The 14816-nt window shown below is 34.8% G+C and overlaps 1 protein-coding gene across 1 annotated transcript in view; it reads left to right on the top strand.

Moving 5' to 3' along the window:
• FBN2 (fibrillin 2) overlaps window positions 1–14816 on the top strand; it is a 266506-nt gene that overhangs the window by 21284 nt on the left and 230406 nt on the right. The window contains exon 5 of the mRNA XM_019732405.3: window positions 1787–1882. Within this exon, the coding sequence (XP_019587964.1) occupies window positions 1787–1882 (96 nt within the window). The remainder of the gene's footprint in view (window positions 1–1786; window positions 1883–14816) is intronic.

The raw sequence follows: 14816 nt of genomic DNA, 5'->3' as shown, positions 1-14816 counted from the left end.
AGGCCACTGGCACAATGATGCTTTAAGGTGACGATATCTTTTGTTTCGAAGTATGTTTTGGTCTACCTTCTGTCAGCAGAACAGAAGCCACTCCAAGCATTCTGGATGGTGATGGCAGGTAATCCAGTTCCGTACTCCCGGTTAAGGAAACAGCATTATTGCATCTTTAAATATCAGTTTACTAATTGCCTTCCTCATTTTTTTTTTTTAAGACTTTTTTTTTTATTGTGGAAGGGGAACAGGACTTTATTGCGGAACAGCGTGTACTTCCAGGACTTTTCCCAAGTCAAGTTGTTGTCCTTTCAATCTTAGTTGTGGAAGGCGCAGTTCAGCTCCTGGTCCAGTTGCCGTTGCTAGTTGCAGGGGGCACAGCCCACCATCCCTTGCGGGAGTCGAACCGGCAACCTTGTGGTTGAGAGCCCACTGGCCCATGTGGGAATTGGACCGGCAGCCTTTGGAGTTAGGAGCACGGAGCTCCAACTGCCTGAGCCACCGGGCCGGCCCCTGCCTTCCTCATTTTTGATAGTTAACTCACTTGCAGTGCACATAAATGTGAGTTGCTTCTTCACTTCCCTTTAATGTCTTAAACCCTATTTTTGGGCACAGGTCATAGAATATAATCCTTTTCATCTATGAGGACAGCGTGTTTCTGTTCAACAAGGTGGGTGGATTGAGAGACGTGCTCTTAGTATCAGTATTTTCTCTTGGAGAAGGCATGATTCTCAAATTCAGTTGTCAGTATGGTTCACAGGAATACTTACTTTTCAAGGAATCGGAAAAGTGATCTTTTAGGAGACTTCTTGTCACGAGTCTTGGCTGCTGAGCTGTTACACTGAGGGCGGTGCAGTGAGGGGGGAGCTGCTTGCATTCAGTTCTGGGACGACTGAATCCCAAATCCTGGTCTCCCCGTCACAGATAAAAAGGAGTGAAAGAGTATGTGCTGCACATGTGTGTCATCATTACGTAAAAATTTTGAACTGTGGTTTAATTTTATATGAAAGAACTTATTGTGCTGACATAGTGAGGTTTTCCCCTTTTATTCCTTTACACCCTACACATACTCTCAACACATTAATTATTTCTCTTGGTATTTTATTGCTGAATTGATGGTATTTTCCCCCATTTTTCATGTTAGTTTTACCCTGTCCTTATTTAACCCCTCCACCCTCATTTCTTGGCTTTTTCTCCTCTGACTTTTGCTTCTTTATTGCCATATCCACTTTATTTTTCCATATGACAGTCTCCCTTCTTTCATTCTTCTTCTCTCTGCTCCTTAGAGTCTGCCTTCTTTTCTCCTACTTCCCCACATTTTACTCACTTCCTTACCTATGAAGACAGGTTATAGGGTAAATAGAACTGAAACAGAGGATTGAATAGTTATTTTCTGACTATATGAACATTAGAGCCATTCAATTATTGTGGTTCTGATTTTTTTTTTAAATCAAAGTTCATGGGGGTGGCAATGGTTAGTAAAGTTACTTAGGTTTCAAGTGTGCAGGTCTGTAATACATCATCTATATCTCACATTGTGTGTTCACAGACAACAGTTTAGTGATTATGATTTTTTTTAGAAAAACATCTTTTACCAAATGCTTGTTTAACAATGTGACTTACATGAATCTTGTAGACTTTGTCTCACTGTACTTGTAAACATATTTATTCAATACATAATGTGAGTCATAACTTGTGTTTTGGACGTAAGATCCATTATTGGCTACATCTCCACCCTATTATATATACTTGAGTATTCACTATGTAATGAACTTCTTGCTGTGTTTGTGTGCAGCTGTCTGTGAAAATGGATGTCAGAATGGTGGACGTTGTATTGGACCCAACCGCTGTGCTTGTGTTTATGGATTCACTGGTCCACAGTGTGAAAGAGGTAAGAAAAGAGAAATGAGAACCTCCCTTTGGAGAAGTCTATTTTATGCAAAAATGTGTCATTTTTTTGTTATCCAGTGAAAATTCTTCAAATCAAATAATGTTTTCATTCTTCTTTAATTATGTCTATTGCTTGAACGGTAAGATTTTGAGATACAGCTAATAGTGGCAGAAACGTCTTAGTTTTTTCCACCAGAGTGACCTCAGTTCAGGAGGCCAAATCTGGAACTGTGTCTCTAGGCTAATTGTACATGAGTGATGGATGGCATATTCTAATAATGTGCTTAATTTAAATTGGGAGTCGCTGTTGGGAGTGCTGCCTCTGTTAAGAAAATAATAATGTCAGGATGTTCTTGGCTTCAAAACCAACAAAAATGGTATAAATTTCCCTAATCAATAAGGCAATATATTACATTGCACAACAAAAAGTCCAGAGCTAGTGGGCTTTAGGTAGGAGGTAATCAAGGCCTTCACTCTGTTACTCCACTTTTCTTGGCCCTTTCCTTTTTTGTGTATCAGTTTTCCCCTACCTTGAAGTTCTTTGTGGTTGTAAGATGACTACCAGCAGTAACTGAGGCAACAAGCTTTCTTGTTCACATCTAGAGAGAGCAAACGCTCCTCTAATGATGGGCCAATGATAAGTCCATTTGCTGGATGGCTTAAGGTTGAGTTTTTGAACCAGTGCATGGGAAGTGGGGTGGTACTAATATGTTTAATGCAGACTTACCAAGACCTGACCTTGGAGCAGGGGATAATGTAAGCTTCCCCAAAGACACATGGAGGGGAGAGTTTGGTATCTGAACCCAGCAGAGTTTCTGTTGGGCAGGAGAAAAGGGATAGTAGGGGAAATGGATGCTGGGTAGGCATCCAGCATTGTCCACTTTATTCATGTAAATGGTCAGTCAAGCCAGCATGAAACCAATTTACCGTAATTTGAATTAGCAATTAAACTCATGTCCTGTGGACAACTGAAAATCCCTGTGTTGATGCACTAAGTGAACTATTATTAATGTACTGGTAGCAAATGGGCACCAATGGTAACCAAAGAAGTTAAATTCTATAAAATGTGGTAAATAACTACTTAGCACTGAACCATAAGAGTACGCTTAAACTAAAAGCAATATTACATAATCATGCATGATTACATACATCCTCAATTTATTTTTCCAGGGCTTGTCATAGCATCTAAAGTTGTATAGCACTTTCTTTGTTGCAAAATTTTAGAGTATATGAAGTTATGTCATTGAAATATTACAGATAAGTAGTGTTGATGGTTTATACACGTATAAAGGCTTTGAATTGCAAAGAAACCTTATATTTTAAAAATTATACTCATTACACTGACAAAAATTTCGTCTTGGTATTCAGGTTAAATCTTGAGAAGAAACTGAGACCTTAGAATTATATGGTGAAGTTAGAAAAGATGTATGCAGTCTTTTAACATTCACTTGCAAGATATTTATATTATTCTTAAGGTAATTGAGATTTCTTGCAACTGAAGTACATTCCACAAATGACAGAGTTTATAGTTACACTTAAAATAAATTTAAATGTCTTTACCAGATGCTTTTATTTGGGGAAGAAAAATTAATTATGAAATGTTAGCATAAAAAGATAAGTTGTTAAGTATTGAATAACACAAAGTTCCTAGATGATGTTAAGTTTATTTACACACCATAGAATGGAAAATAAATTTAAAATTTCAAACATAATTATAATTGATGGTGATGATGTCCATTTTTCTGGCAGTCATGTAAACTTTGCAGTTCTGTCATCCTTAAGCAGATTTCAAATTGAATTGGCAAAGGAATTGGGCAGTTTCATCCCAGAGACTTCCAGCCATGACATCATTGTTCTTCAACAGTTATTCATTCATTAGATTTGTTAGTCCTTACTAAATGTATGGGAACCCAATAAAGACCTACATATATTTCACATGTACAGTAGCATGTTATCAGAAGAAATTACAAAATTCATTAGTTAATAAATTGGCCTGAAGGATATTTTTTAAAATGTGGGTTTGTTTATTAAAAATCTTTTTAATTACTACCCTTCAGATGAGAAAGTTCTAAAACTTCATTTCTTCTAAAGAAGGAGTTAGTAATTTCCACTATTATATTGCATCCATGAACTTTAAAAGCTATTTTCAATTGTATTTTTTAAATGTATAATAGCTCAGACTGTTAAAAGGGGAGTTCATAATTTTTTTCAAGAAACATTGTCTGCGTAGATACAGAAGGAATAACTTATTTATGTTGTGTTAGTGAGTAGGTTCGTGTGCCCTGTTAACATTTAGTTTGCATTGTCTTTTTCAATTACTAGATTTCAAAATGTATGTTCTTTGTTCTCTTAAAAAAAAAAAAAACACTTGTAAAATTAGGCAGATTTTTCCTCTTTAATGTAGAACACATCTAATTTTCCTTTAAATTGGCCTCTGGGGATTAGTTCTATGATAAAATATGGCTGCTTTTTCAGCTATCTGGGCTTCTGGCAGACTGGTTTCTGGACTGGAGACAGAGACTGAGTGATAAATAACGGCTGGCATGATTATGGTATTTAACTTGAATCTTGGTGCTGGGTAAGCTGAACCTCTTTGGAGTTCTCTTCTCACTCTTCCTGAAATATACAATGACCTTTTATACTTAGCTTTAAGAAAAGAGTTCTTGTGGCCACATGCTAGTTATAAAATGCAGACAGATCAGCTCTATCCAAGGCACATGAAAGTATTCAATTCTTTTTGCTTTTCTCTCCAAACAGATGCCATTTGAAAAATGATAAATATTGCACTTAATATGTACTTGAGAATACATAGAAATGGAATCAGCATTATATATCAAGACTGGATGTTTTTTTTCCCGTAACACTTAAAATGCACCTTATTATATAATATCGGTGGAAACTTGGAAGGGGTGGGCAGGCAAGAAATGAATTTACCTAAGGGTTTCTGGACAAAATACAGTGATTACTTGCTCATAAATTTGGCCGACCCTAAGTCCCTGTTTCAATTTCTTTTACTTAAATGATTGTTGAAATCTTACTTTGTAGTTGAATTTTCCTTGAAGGTTATATAAGGACCATTTCTTAGAAACATATCCTAGATCCTTTTAAATTATGCATGAGTTACTCTACAAGTTGTTTTATCCTGTAAGTATGACTTCCTTAAAAAAGTGTGTAAATTAGGTAAAATTTCAAATACATACCCTTATGCTTAATGAAATTATATGGTATATTTCTTGGTAAAATGTACATCTTTCAGTAAATAATACCTTAAAAAGGACGATTGAAGATCTGCTTTTTAATCTATTGACATATTTAAAAAATTTTTAATTAAATATATTCGGGTGACATTGGTTGTAAAATTATATAGTTTTCAAGTGTACAATTCTATAAACATCTATTTCATTATGTGTTCACCACCCAGAGTCAGTTCTCCTTCCATCACCATATGGATCCCCTTTTCCCTCTTCTACCATCCCTTCTTCACCCTTACCCTCTGGTAATCACTAAACCGTTGTCTATGTCTTTGAGATTTTGTTTGTTTTGTTCGTTTGTTGCTTTCAGTTTTATATCCCACATATGAGTGAAATCATTTGTTTTTTGACTTTTTCTGTCTAACTTTTTTCGCTAGCATGATAATCTCAAGATCTGTCTATGTGGTCATAAATGTCAGTATTTCATCTTTTCTTATGACCAAGTAATATTCCATTGTATGTATGTACCACATTTTCTTTATCCAATCATCTATCAAAGGACACTGAGGTTTCCATGTCTTGGCATCCGTGAATAATGCTACAATGAACATAGGGGTACATATATCTTTATGGATAAATGTTTTCAGATTTTTTTTGGGTAGATACCCAGAAGTGGAATTGCTGGGTCGTATGGCAGTTCTATCCTTAATTTTTTGAGGAACCTACCTCCATACTGTTTTCCATAGGGGCTCTACCAATTTACCTTCCTACCAACAGTGTATGAGGGTTCGTTTTTCTCCACAGCCTTTCCAACACTTGTTATTATTCGTCTTGTTGTAATAGCCATTCTAACAGGTGTGAGGTGGTATCTCATTGTGGCTTTGATTTGCATTTTCCTAATAGCTAGTGAAGGTGAGCATTTTTTCAAATATCTGTTGGCTGTTTGTATGTCTTCTTGGGAGAAGTGTCTGTTCGGGTCCTCTGCCCATGTTTTAATTGGATTGTTTGTATTTTTGTTGAATTGTCTGAGTTCTTTGTGTGTTTCGGATATTAGCCCTATCAGAGGTGTTATTTGCAAGTATCTTCTCCCATTCGATCTCCTCTTTTTTTGGTTAATGGTTTCTTTTGCTGTGCAGAAGCTTTTAAGTTTGATATAGTTCCATTCATTTATTTTTTGCTTTTACTTCCCTTGCCTTCGAGGTCATATTCATAAAATCCTCTCTGAACCCAACATCCATTAATTTAGTACCTGAGTTTTCTTCTACGCAATTTATTGTGTCAGGTCTTATATTTAGGTCTTTGATCCACTTCGAGTTAATTTTGGTACATGATGGCAGATAGCAGTATAGTTTCATTCTTTCGCACGTGAGTCTCTAATTTTCCCAGCACTATTTATTGACAAGGCTTTCTTTTCTCCAGTGTATGTTTTTGGCTCCTTTGTTGAAAATTATCTGCCCATATATATTGGGTTTATTTCTGGGTTCTCAGTTCTATTCCATTGGTTTGTGTTTGTTTTTCTGCCAATACCATGCTGTTTTGATTATTGTCACTTTGTAGTATAAATTGAAGTCAGGGAGTGTAATACCTTCAGCCTTATTTTTTTTTTTTTCCCTCAGTACTGTTTTGGCTACTTGGGGTATTTTGTGATTCCATGCAAATATGATGATTTTTTGTTTTACTTAAAAAAAATACCATTGGGGTTTTGTTGGGGATTGCATTAAATCTGTATATTGCTTTGGGTAACATAGCTATTTTAACTATGGCATTTTAAAGAAAACTTCTTGTTTAAAATCTGAACCTAGATGGAAAAAAGTGAGATCATCTTGCAAATGTTAAAGCTTACGAAACCTAAACCTTCAAGCCTTTATGTAAAATGAAAAATGCAACTATTTCACTTCAGGGTAACTTCCATAAAATCATCTGGTTGTAGAACTTAATGCATGAACTCAATATCCAAAAGCATGTCGAGAAGGAATCACTCAGCCTCTGCTTGAATGCCCCCAGTCACAGGTCTCTCACTCACTCACACACTCCATTATGAGACAGTGTTTTATTGTCAGTCTTGATTGTTCAAACTCTGCATGATTGCAGGCCTAAGCTAGGCAGTTAACAGATGGATGGCACCTCCCTTACTGTCGAATTAATTCAGTGAGAACATGGTGGTGGTATCTCTGAAAGGAGTCAACCACAACCTACCACTCAGGTTTGTATGATAACAACTTGAAGTCTAATTATAAGCTCTTTAATTATTCTATACATTTTATGTTCATCCACCCACATTTCAGGAGGTAAAGTAACTGACAACTATTAAACCTCCTCAGACCTTATGCAGATTGTCCAAGAACAAGAGTGGAGACAGGCAAATTAGGGTTTTCCTGGATTCTGGGAATTATGTACATCAGATACAAGTTTGTTCAGAAATAACTGATATACTTATTAATCAACATTAATTCCCCATGCTCTTGCAATTTATTACAAAGTATACAGGGTGTTTGGAGGGTGGGTTTGTTCAGCCTATGAACATTCAAGGAACATAGCAAATTAATAGTGTGACCAGAAATACAGGAAAGCATGGTGAGAGAACATGCTGATATTATGCAGACTTCTATTTACGGTAGATTTGATACATCCAAGAAATGTATAAGCAGTACTCTTTAGAAGAAATTCCTCCCACTGTAATGTTATTACCAAAACTAAAACGTTTGTTAAAAAAGTAAGACAAGATAAAAACAAGAAAAATGCAATCATGCAGTTCATAATTTTATAATTTCTCCATTCAGAGCGAATTACTTTTAACATTTTGGAGAGTATACTTTGAGTCTTTTTTTCTACTGCACACATAGTATTTATAAAGAATGGGATCTTTCCATTCTTACTGGAATTGCCTGTTCTGTAACATGAAATGTACTTATATCTTGATTCTCCTTTTGTGCTGTGAAATACATTATATTGTGTTATAGATGGTAAAAGCTGCACGAATGTTGTAACATGAAGACTAGGCAACTACATTCTGTATGAGCACACAATGTTTGTAAAGCTGTTTTTTCGGTCTTACAGATGAGAAAACTTTGCCCAGGTCACACTTATGGTAACATTGGGAGTCTAAGGACAGGGGGAGGATATCAAAACAGTCTGATTTAAGACCTTAAACCCAATTACTGTAATAGAGCTGCCTGCCATAATTATATTTCCTATTATTTGACATTTAGGGTCATTGCTAGGTTTTCTTTTAATTTTGTTGGTTTGTTTATATTTTAGCAATCCTATGATAAATGTTTGTGTCGATAAATCTATATCCTTGATTTTATTTTTAGGATATATATTAGAAATGTAACTGTTGAGTTGCTGAGTTTGTGAACATTTAAAGCTTTTGATATGTTCACTTCCCTCTAAGAAGGCTTTTTGTAATTATTCATCTGGTATTGTGTTTAGAAAGCCTTCCCCCATTCCAAAATCTTGTAAAAATCTATAGTTTTTTTCCTATTACTTGTGGGATTTGGGATTTCATTTCTTTTTAATTTTAATGTCAAGTTAGAATATACAGGAGGGTAACTAAAGCAAATTTATTTATAAATATTTATCAAATATCTTTTGAGTGCTTATTAAGTATTAGGCTAAGTACTCGAAACTCAAGTTACAAGACAAACAGTAAATACTCCCTGTTAATGAGAAGCAAATTATCTCTTTAAAGAACAGAACTGGTCATCTACTTTAAACATTGCAATGTAATATGACACAGTAAATACTGTAATAGGAGTAGGAACAAATTTGTGTGCGAGTTCAGAAATGCTTCCTGATTAACACAGAATTAGAAAAGTATCCCTGCAGTTAATTGCAATGAAAAACAAAAAAAACACAACTCATTATCATGGGAAAAACAGTATTGGACTAATTCCTGTATTGATGTTTTAAGATATATTGTGATTGAATCTTATTTTAAGTAACATTACTTAAACTCCATAATTAATTGCCAGTTACCACAGTCATGAGCTGATACTTGCTTTATAGAAAGAAGGTATCTCCCTGTTTTTCCTTTTTTTGCCCTTTGAAGATTTAGTGAGATGAATTACAAGGAACAGAGAATGTTATCAGCCGTAGATGTCACAGTCACGTGTGCCTGCGTATGCACAGAGCACACACACATTTCTGTACTTGTGAGCCTGTTAAGAACATCTCATAACCTTGCACTCTCTAAGCTAAACTTAGCCTTAAATGGGCATCAGAGAAATACCACAAGATCTGTGAGAACTTAACTTTTTGGCGCTAGCTCAGACAACATCCTTATCTTGAATGCCATTAAGAACACAAGGGAAGGAGAATGAGAGAAAAAAAGCACACAGTGGGAAGTGGAAAGAAAGGATGGGAAGAAGAAAGTGAAAGATGGCAGAAGACAGGGGCTTGGAGCATAGATGTGTGGCTGAATAAAGGAAGGAGGAAGGGTCTAAGTTTGGGAGAAAAATTGATTCATTGATTGACCTGGGAGAGGCCAGGGCTTTCACTTCTCATTCTTTGCTATTTAGATCTGAGCAGTAAGATTGAATGTGGTTTTTCTTATTTTTTTTAAATTAAAGTTTATTGGGGTGGAAAAAAAAGATTGAATGTGTCAGCAGCTTGATAGACCCAGATGCGTTACTTATAAAACTCCTTTTATAAATGAATTAAAGCAGTATTTCCATTTATTCCAGCTCTAAGTGCCTCTTTTTATATTTTCTTTGTTTTTGGTTTACCCTACCTAGAGGCATGGGAACCTGCAATGCAAAATAAAAATACTCGAATATTTCATATTTGTGTAACTCCCTAAATATTTTCCTGTTTTCCAATTTCAAGATCAGGTTGGAAGACATTAAATGTTAACTGGCATGGAAACTAGGCAAAGCTACCACACACACACAAATTAAATATAATGAAATGTTATATAGGATTTAGCCAAAAGTAAGTATTATTAAAATGTGCATGTGTGTGGGGAGGGGGTTTATGTAATATACACTGTATATTTCACAAATCTCAAACATTATAAATTCCTAAATAACACCTATCTGCAAGGGTTTCAGGTAAAGGATTGTGGACCTGTAGTTACCTCATGGTATTGCTGGAAAGATTGAAAGTAACGTGTTAAGTTTTGACACATAATAGGCATAGTGCCCGCACATGGTAGGCACCTATAAAGTGGTATTTGTTGTGTTTTAGGAATATAGGGTGTAGTCAGAATCCAAATTTAATTTTAAGACTCGTGTGACCTTAGAAATGTGGTTGTTTTCTTTGATCATTGTTTCTGCATATACAATGTGTGTCTACTGTGTCAACCTTGAAATAGTTGTGTGAGCCTGAAATGATTTAGTGTAATACCTGGCACCCAGTAAATGATAATCATTGATGCTAATCTCTTTTAGTTGGACTCACAGTTATCAAAACAATAGATATGGTGGTTTGGTTATTCAAAATGGAATATTGAAAAATGGAATTTTAAGTGGGGAATAAAAGGATTTTTTCAACTATTTAAGTCATGCAAATAAAGTTTAATGCTGTTTTTATTAAGAGTAGAAGTATAGCATATTTTAAAAGAGGCTCACATTCTTGAGAATGTGAGAGATGAGAATTAAATGAGAGATAAAGTGTCTAGCCAGTGTCTGGCACAGAGTAAGTGCTCAATAAATGATAAGCTGTAACTATGAAAAATAAAGCCAAGATCTTAGACAAAATTGTCTTGATGGATGAAGGAAATTGTTCAGGATCACTGGGACTGTCTCAGGTCAAGATGGATCATCAGTTGTGAAAATATAAGTTTCATAATTTAATTTTGTGGGTTTTTCTGGTGATAATACAGATCAACTGAAAAATATTGTTTGTCATTATTACCATCTTGCATGTTATGCAGTTGAATTTTTAGATCCTACTTATTTTGTTTTGACATGTTTCTACTGTAAATAACCAGTGTTGCTGTCAGTAGTTACTCACTATTTAACTGGTCTTTTTAGTCTTAGTTTCCCCCTTCCCTATGCACAGAGCCCTGTTCTAAGCATTTTACAGTGTAACTAACATAGTATATGTAGAGCTTATTTTTCCCAAGGTACTTGTAATCAATAGACTTGCATATTGCTAAATCTAATAGAAGTAGATCAAAGGAGTCTTCAGACAGACAAGAGATCAGTTCCTCTCTGAAGTTTTTTTTGACAGCACCCCAGCACCTTACTTTTCAGGCAAAAATTTAGGCATGCTTTCCTTTTATCATACCTGTATATATTCCATCCTTCTAGAATAGCTCCCTTCATCATTGTGTTGTTTACTTGGCTGTGAGCCTGTGAAGAGCAGAGGTAAATGATATCTTAAATTTTTATCTTAAATTACCTGTGTGTTTCCTCTACTCCACACAGCGCAGTACATGGAAGACAAACCATATATGTGACTACATAAACATAGGGGGTCCAATAAAAGAAATAGGGTGAAAAGGGGTAGATATAATAAAAGTCCTTGAATGTTCATGGAGGCTTATTCATTGGTGTGGCTGTGAGACACAGTTAGTGAAAGAGAAGAGTAGAAGATGAGGCTTGAAGAATATGCTTGGACTACTACACAAAGTCTGGAATGCCAGAGTCAAGAGGCTGCCCTCTGCTCAGTAGGCACTGGGGAGAAGGATTATGAAGGACTTCTGTGCTTGAAAGTAGTTCTCTACATTGGTGAATCTGGAGTGGCAGACAAAAAGGAATGGAGGGTGGAGAGGCTGAAGGCAGAGCCACCATTCAGGAGAATTCATTGCATGTCAGCTGGATAATAGCAATGGGTCTATTGCTTTTGTATAATTTTTTCATTCAGACTATGATTCATGTATGCATGAATTAAATTATTAGTATCAATGTAAAATTATGTTAATACTGGGAAAAATAACATTTATTGAACATTTACTGTGATAAAGACTTTACAGGAATTAACCCACAGATAATCATTTTTAAAAACATCAGATTACAAATAAGAAAACTGAGTCACAAAGAGGTAAAGGAATTTGCTCAAATTCACTCATATAATAAATAAAGAAGGATTTGAACACAAGTGATTAAGTGCAAAAAGCATGCACTTCACCACAATATTTTTAAGTGACACATAAAATCATGCAGGAAGTAATATATTTCCATTCTTTAGAACTATGTTATATTGTGTCATTTGTTCAATATGAAAATGATAACTGGGTACTTTACACCAATTGGTTGAAAAGGATGCTTGCTATTTTTGCATTTTTTTGTTTTCTGGCCTAGGGAAATCTTTTTGGTATATACATTTCAGATTGTGCCTCAGAATTTATATATCCAGAATTTCTTTATGTCTGTGATCTTCTACAAAATTCATAATGCTTCAAACAAAATTGAGGTTTCTGTTTTTTGCCAAGATGGACTAACAGGAACCAGTGTAACCCTCCTGCCTGAGAAGAAATGAAAACCAGAATGAAATATATGAAATGGTTTCAAGATATTGGGCATCAGGTAACAAAAGACAGTGATTCCTGAGAGAAGGGCTCGTTAGATTCCCTCAGACCAGAATGGAGAACCACGGAATCTGTGGGACAATGATGAGAGTTCTCAGAATGGTCCTGCCTCAGTAGTGGGGAATATTAGCCATAGATTCAATGCTGCTCTGGTCCTGGCGAATATATCTTAAAAGCAAATACAAGAAGATCAATGAACCCTCCAAAAAAGAAACAAGAAGAAAATTACATCAAAAACATCATAACCAAATTGCTCCAAACTAGGTATTGTACAGAGAAAATCTTAAAAGCAGCTAGAGAAAAAAAGGCGTTTTGTACAGAGGGAAAAAAGATACAGATGACAAATTTCTTGTCAAAAATAGTGCAAGTGAAAACAACAATGGAACAGTATAAAGTACTGAAATTAAAAGAAAAATAAATTCTCCACCTAGAATTCCATATCCAGGAAAATGACTTTGAAAAACAAAGGCAAAAGAAAGTTTTTGTCAAACATACAAAGATGAAAGAAATCATTACCAGCAGACCTGCACTGCAAGAGATGCCTCTTGAAGGCATTCTTCAGGCAGAAGAAAAGCCATATCAGGTACAAATAGGAATCCATGCAAAGGAATGAGGAACAGCAAAAAGGTAACTATATAAGGGTATAGTATGTGGGTAAATACAGAGGGTGCCCCCCCAAAATGTATACACATATTAAGAAAGGAAAACTGTGTTAAAATTGTAATGCTCAATACATACCAATAACAAAAGATGAATACAAGTCACGTTTGATTTTTGCAATTACAAGAGGTGCTCAAAGTTACCATCAGCGTTCTGACACTTCTGATTACAGCAAACTACTGCTTGAGCAACGTTGACCAAAGTATCCACTTGGCACTCCCGGTATATAAGATTTTTTTCTTAGTATTTAAATCTCTTTAAAAAGCAACTGGCTGTTGGAACAAAAAATAATTACAATGTCCTGTGGTGTATATAGCAGATGTGGTGGTAAAATATATTAAAACCGTAACACAAAGGCTGAGAAATTCTCACAGTTTCTGTCAAGTAGTATATTACTTGAAAATAGACTTTGATAGGTTAAAGATGTGTATTGTAAACACCAGGGCAACCCCTAAAAATATAGTTATAACTAATCCAACAAAAGGTGATAAAAGGAGTGAAAAAATATTCTCAAAGCAGCAAAAGAACATAGAGAACCAAGAAGAAATAATGAACCAAGAAGAAATAATGAATTAGAAAACAAATAGAGGTTGGTAGAGTTAAACCTAGCCATATCAATAATCATTTAAATATAAATGGTCTCAACAGTTGAATTAGAAGGCAGAGATTGTTAGGATAAGAAAAACAATATGCAATTATATACTTCCTATAAAAAATTCTATTTTAAATAAAAGATACTAGTAGATTAAAAGTAAAAGGATGGAAAAAGAAATAGCTGGCTAATACTAATTTAAAAAAAGCTGGCATGACTAAATTAATATTAGGTAAGTAGATTTCAGAGCAAAGACTAGTTTCAAAAATAAAGTCATTTCATAATGATAAAGGTCAGTTAATCAAGAGGATATAAATATTCTAAACATTCATATGTGTAATAACATAGCTTCAAAATACATGAAATAAAAACTGATAGAACTGCAAGAAGGAATAGACAAATCCACAGTTATAGTTGGAGATTTCAGTACTCCTCTCTCAATAATTGATGTGATAGAAAGTCGGTAAGAATATAGAAGATTTGAACAACACCATCACCATCAATCTGCTTGATCTACTTGACATTTATAGAACACTCTACTGCACAACAGAGAATGCACATTTTTTTAAGTACACATGAACATTTAGCAAGATAATATTCTGAGCCATAAATCAAGTTTCAATAAATATAAAAGGATTCAAGTTATACAAAGTATGTTCTCAGTTTATAATGAAATTAAATTAGAAATCAATAGCAGAAAGTTACCTAAAAAATACCCAAACATTCAGAAACCATGTAACTCATTTTTAAAACCCATAGATTAGAAGTCAAAAGGGAAATTGGAAAGCATTTTGAACTGAATTAAAATAAAAACAATATATCAAAATTTGTGGGGTGCCACTAAAGGAGTGTTTAGAGGAAAATTCATAGCTTTCAATGTACATTAAAAGAAGAGAGATCTCAAATCAATGATCTCAGCTATTCATTAAAAACCTAGAAAAAAAGGCAAATTAAATCAAAAGTAAGCAGGAGGAAAAAAATAGTTCAAAGTGAAAATAAATTAAGTAGCAGAAACAGT

Source organism: Rhinolophus sinicus, chromosome 3, assembly GCF_057876585.1.
Source record: "Rhinolophus sinicus isolate RSI-liver-muscle chromosome 3, RSI-T2T, whole genome shotgun sequence".
Taxonomy (NCBI): domain Eukaryota; kingdom Metazoa; phylum Chordata; class Mammalia; order Chiroptera; family Rhinolophidae; genus Rhinolophus; species Rhinolophus sinicus.
The sequence above is the reverse complement of the archived record's forward strand: the minus strand, read 5'-3'. Positions and strand labels throughout refer to the sequence as shown.